Source organism: Babylonia areolata, chromosome 16 (genome assembly GCF_041734735.1).
Source record: "Babylonia areolata isolate BAREFJ2019XMU chromosome 16, ASM4173473v1, whole genome shotgun sequence".
Taxonomy (NCBI): Eukaryota; Metazoa; Mollusca; class Gastropoda; order Neogastropoda; family Buccinidae; genus Babylonia; species Babylonia areolata.
In genome coordinates, this window is record NC_134891.1 from 8,118,942 (window position 1) to 8,124,941 (window position 6,000).

The window sequence follows — 6,000 nt, forward strand, 5'->3', positions numbered from 1 at the left end:
TTCACCATGGCTTATACCTGAACACCACGGTACAGGGTGAAACAAAATATCACTACTTCAAATGTAGTGACACAGGCACACAATGAACAGTACCGTTTCAACAAAGCCCTAGTACTGAGGCTCTGTCACACAGAAAGATAGTGGAAAAAGTAGCACATTCGTCAAAGGTCAATACCTGGAACTCGAGCGAAAACAAACAAACAAAAAAATGATCTATTCTTCCCAGTCAGTCAGTGAAGGCAAAATTATCAAGGCCATGGAAGTCCTGAGTGGAGTCTGCAACATCTGGACAAGAAGTCCACCTAGACAAAAGAGTCCAAGAGTCCACCGAGACAAAGAGTCCACCTAGACAGAGTCACAAAGAATCCACCTAGACAGAGTCACAAAGAGTCCACCTTGACAAAGAGTCTGCCGAGACAAAGAGGCACCTAGACAACGAGTTCAGGTCCACCTGAACAAGGCATTCACCTAGACAAAGAGTCCACCTAGACAAGGAGTCCACATATACCAGAAGTGCACATCCACTTTAAGACATGGAGTCCACCTTGACAAGGCGACCATCTACACAAGAGTCCAAGTCCACCTTAACCAGATGTCCCAAGTCCACTCAGACAAGGATTCCACCAAGACATGGAGTCCGCCTAGACAAGGAGTCCAAGTCAAACTAGACAGGGACTCCAAGTCAACCTACACAAGGAGTCCACCTTGACATGCAGTCCGCCTAGACATGGAGTCTGCCTAGACATGGAGTCTGCCTAGACAAGGAGTCCAGGTCAAACTACACAAGGAGTCCACCCAGACATGGAGTCCGCCTAGACATGCAGTCTGCCTAGACATGCAGTCTGCCTAGGCATGCAGTCTGCCTAGACAAGGAGTCCAGGTCAAACTAGACAAGGAGTCCGCCTAGACATGCAGTCTGCCTAGAGAAGGAGTCCAGGTCAAACTAGACAAGGAGTCCACTGAGACATGGAGTCTGCCTAGAGAAGGAGTCCAGGTCAAACTAGACAAGGAGTCCACTCAGACATGGAGTCTGCCTAGAGGAGGAGTCCAAGTCCACCTAGACAAGCAGTCCACCTCGACAAGGAGTCCAAGTTCACCTAAACCAAAAGTCCAAGTCCGCCTAGACAAGTTCACCTAGACATGGAGTCTGCCTAGACAAGGAGTCCAAGTCCACCAAGACAAGGAGTCCTAGTCCACCTAGACAAGGAATCCATCTAGACAAGGCACCACCTAGACAAGGCACCACCTAGACAAGACACCACCTAGACATGGAGTCCACCAAGACAAGGCGTCCACCAAGACAAGGCGTCCACCTAGACAAGGCACCACCTAGACAAGACACCAAGACAAGGCGTCCACCAAGACAAGGCGTCCACCTAGACAAAGAGCCCAAGTCCACCTAGACAAGGCATCCATCTAGTCAAGGAGTCCACCTAGACAGGGCACCGTCTAGACAAGATGTCCACCTAGACAAAGAGCCCAAGTCCACCCAGACAAGGCTTCAACCTAGTCAAGGAGTCCACCTAGACAGGGCACCATCTAGACAAGATGTCCACCTAGACAAAGAGCCCAAGTCCACCCAGACAAGGTATCCACCTAGTCAAGGAGTCCACCTAGACAGGGCACCACCTAGACAAGATGTCCACCTAGACAAAGAGCCCAACTCCACCGAGACAAGGTATCCACCTAGTCAAGGAGTCCACCTAGACAGGGCACCATCTAGACAAGATGTCCACCTAGACAAAGAGCCCAAGTCCACCGAGACAAGGTATCCACCCAGTCAAGGAGTCCACCTAGACAGGGCACCATCTAGACAAGATGTCCACCTAGACAAAGAGCCCAAGTCCACCGAGACAAGGTATCCACCTAGTCAAGGAGTCCACCTAGACAGGGCACCATCTAGACAAGGAGTCCACCCAGACAAGACATCACTTTCAATTCGTGTACTTTTTTTTTTTTTTTTTTTTTTTTTTTTTTTTAACAATAGCACCCAATCTATTGACCAGTACCAAATGTCCACCAGAGCATGATTGATTTTAACAGCTTAGCTTCCTGTACTTTGCTTAATTACCTGTCGTATGTGTATATATATATATATATATATATATATATATACACACACATACATACATAGCTGCGCTTGGTGTTTTCTTTAAAACAAAGTCTGTTTCAGGCCACCACCACCAACCACCAACCACCACCACTACCATGGTCAGCACCCGCACTTCTTTCCAGGAGAGTGCTCCCCACTGTCCTCCAGAAGGTCAATGGTGTCGCGCCGCGCCTTGTCCTGCTTCTTGCGCTGCTCAGCGCTCAGCGGCAGGCAGTGCTGGAAGATGTACTCAAACACCTCCTCCACCCCCTGCCCGGACTTGCTCGACGTCTCGAAGTAGGGGTCGCCCTTGGCCTTGCTCAAGTCGAGGTGCTCGTTCATCTCGCGCGCCAGGCGCCGGCCCTCCTCCACACTGATCTCTCGCTTCTCATCCGCAATCAGGTCCATCTTGGTGGCCACCACCACTCGCAGGCAGTCGTCGTTGGCGCTTCCCAGCATCGGCGTGAAACGGGCCCTGTCGGGGGAAAAAGCACGCATCAACCGGTCAGTTCACAGTCAAAAAACGACGAGCGCAATAGGAAAACAAAGTGCTACAAAGATGCAAAGAAACGATGAACATCTGTGTAAAAAATAAAGCAGTTTCTGTTTCCAGCCGGTGACTGTTGTCATTCGACAGCTTTTGTCTTGCTTGTTCGTTAATCCATTTATATCACACATTGTTCATTGTGTGACAGGTGCAACAGCCGAGTGGTTTTAAAGCATTGGACTTTCAACCTGAGGGTCCCGGGTTCGAATCTTGGTGACTGCGCCTAGTGGGTAAAAGGGTGGAGATTTTTTCCCATCTTCCAGGTCAACATATGTCCAGACCTGCTTGTGCCTGAACCCCCCTCCTGTGTATGTACGCAAGCAGAAGATCAAATACGCACGTTAAAGATCCTGTAATCCATGTCAACATTTGGTGGGTGATGGAAACTAGAACATACCCAGCATGCACACCCCAGAAAACGAAGTATGGCTGCCTACACGGCCAGGTAAAAACGGCCATACATATAAAAGCCCACTCGTGTACACACAAGTGAACATGGGAGCTGCAGCCCACAAACGAAGAAGAAGAAGAACGGTTACAAAGTGTGAAAGGGGGAAAAAACAGAGGTTTGAAGTTTCAGTATTAGTCTCAGTTTCAAAGGGGTATCAAAGCATACCAGACTGATCCACATACACTACACCACTTCGTAGAAGAAAAAAAATCAATAAAATAAAAGAAGTACCAGACTGATCCACATACACTACACCACTTCGTAGAAGAAAAAAAAATTAATCAATAAAATAAAAGACGTACCAGACTGATCCACATACACTACACCACTTCGTAGAAGAAAAAAATTAATAAAATATAAGAAGTACCAGACTGATCCACGTACACCACACCACTTCGCAGAAGAACAAAAAAATTAATCAATAAAATAAAAGACGTACCAGACTGATCCACATACACTACACCACTTCGTACAAGAAAAAAAATTAATAAAATAAAAGAAGTACCAGACTGATCCACATACACCACACCACTTCGTAGAAGAAAAAAAAATTAATCAATAAAATAAAAGACGTACCAGACTGATCCACATACACTACACCACTTCATAGAAGAAAAAAAATTAATAAAATAAAAGACATACTAGACTGATCCACATACACTTCACCACTTCGTAGAAGAAAAAAAGATGTACAAGACCTATCTACATACACCACACCACTTCGTAGAAGAAAAGTAATCAATAAAATAAAAGACGTACCAGACTGATCCACATACACTACACCACTTCGTAGAAGAAAAAAAAATTAATCAAAAAAAAAAAAGATGTACCAGACTGATCCACATACACTACACCACTTCGTAGAAGAAAAAAATTAATAAAATATAAGAAGAACCAGACTGATCCACGTACACTACACCACTTCGTAGAAGAAAAAAATTAATAAAATAAAAGACATACTAGACTGATCCACATACACTTCACCACTTCGTAGAAGAAAAAAAGATGTACAAGACCTATCCACATACACTACACCACTTCATAGAAGAAAAAAAAATTAATAAAATAAAAGACATACTAGACTGATCCACATACACTTCACCACTTCGTAGAAGAAACAAAAATTAATCAATAAAATAAAAGACGTACCAGACTGATCCACATACACTACACCACTTCGTAGAAGAAAAAAAATCAATAAAATAAAAAAAAAGATGTACCAGACTGATCCACATACACTACACCACTTCGTAGAAGAACAAAAAATAAAATGAAATAAGAGAGAGAGGAAGAAAGGAAAAAGAAACCGGACCTTAGCACAGACCGAACACACTGGTCAGATCTTTAAAGCCAACAAAATTCTTCATAAACAATGTTTTTAACACGTAAAAAAAATTAAAACAAATATAAAAACATACTTTCAAAAAACTTGTAGACAATTCAAGATAAAAAAATAAAAAAGAAGAAAATTTACAAGACTTTGGTAATCATTTTGAACAGGTGAAAGAGTTGATTAACATAGGGCATCATGAAGGTGGGACATTCTGATTCTTAACTCTCTCCATACGAACGGCAAAAGAAACGACGTTAACAGCGTTTCACCCCAATTACCATCATCAAAATATTGCAACCGGAAGGCTCTTATACTAAGAGGTGAATGTTGACAAAGAATACCACAATTCTGACGACGGAAGCTAAAGGTTGAGTCATTCAGACACCCACTGGACATCCGAGGGGTCTGTGTAGAGGAGAAGAGAGGACTGGCCGTACTGAGTGAGTTAAAAGACACGTCTCTTTAAAGGCTGTGGTTCTTTGAATCCCCCTACTCTGACTATGGTTACTACACTAAGGTTAAACTTTTTCTTTTTGTTGTGCGCTTAGAGCTGACTTCATCAAGATTTTGCGCCTTAATAGTAGTAGTAGTAGTAGTAGTAGTAGTATTTTTATGTATTTATCTTTTTTTCCTTTTTTTTTTCTCAAGGCCTGACTAAGCGCATTGGGTTACGCTGCTGGTCAGGCATCTGCTTGGCAGATGTGGTGTAGCGTATGTGGATTTGACTGAACACAGTGACACCTCCTTGAGCAACTGATACTGATACTAAACTGGGTCCACATCTTATGACTTGGATGATTTCTCCTGCAATGGTACAATACGTTTACTAACACTGTATCTGCTCAGACTGCTTCAACAGATCCGTCCTGGTTTCAAGCACTTCCTTCCTTCCATTCCACTTTCTGGAAAACAGGAAAGAGGAGACTTCTCTATAGGCTTCATACAGATCATTCTTATCCGACACGTTCCTGTCTCTTGAAAGATGTGGTGTGGTGTGGTGTGGTGTGGTGTGGTGTAGTGCAGTGTAGTGTGGTGTGTTGTGGTGTGGTGTGGTGTGGTGTGTGAGATGGGGTAATGCAGGAAGTATGGGAAGTTGTGGGGTGGTGTGGGGTAGTGTGGAAAGGTGTGGGGCTTGTGTGGTGTGGTGTGGTGTAGAGTGATGTGGTGTGGTGTGGTGTGGTGTAGAGTGGTGTGGTGTAGAGTGATGTGGTGTGGTGTGGTGTGGTGTGGTGTGGTGTGGTGTTGTGATGTGGTGGTGTAGGATGGTTGTGTGTGGATGTGATGGTGTACGAGTGGCATGATGTGGTGTAGAGTGGTGTTGTGTGGGGTAATGTGGTGTGGTGTGGTGTGGTGGTGTAGAGTGATGTGGTGTGGTGTGGTGTAGTGTGGTGTGGTGTGGTGTAGAGTGGCATGATGTGGTGTAGAGTGGTGTGGTGTGGGGTAATGTGGTATGGTGTGGTGTAGTGTGGTGTGGTGTGGTGTGATGCAGTGTGGTGTGATGTCATGTGTAGAATGGGGTAACATGGGGTAGTGTGGGAAGGTGTGGGGCTTGTGTGGGAAGGTGTGGGGCTTGTGTG

The 6,000-nt window shown here is 44.7% G+C and overlaps 1 protein-coding gene across 2 annotated transcripts in view; it reads right to left on the reverse strand.

The window, feature by feature from the left end:
- Positions 1 to 395: 395 nt before the first annotated feature.
- The window catches only part of LOC143291109 (ras-related protein Rab-20-like), an 11,538-nt gene continuing 5,933 nt past the window's right edge, over positions 396 to 6,000 (reverse strand). Inside the window, exons 5-6 of one of the 2 annotated variants that reach the window (XR_013056471.1) lie at positions 1,135 to 2,567; positions 1,035 to 1,057 (exon numbers count right to left, since the gene is read on the reverse strand). Coding sequence is in view for 1 of the 2 variants with exons in the window: in XM_076600737.1 (XP_076456852.1) it covers positions 2,213 to 2,567 (355 nt within the window). In the remaining variant the exon portion in view is untranslated. Of the gene's footprint in view, positions 2,568 to 6,000 lie in introns of both variants that reach the window. The other variant, XM_076600737.1, reaches the window with a different exon arrangement.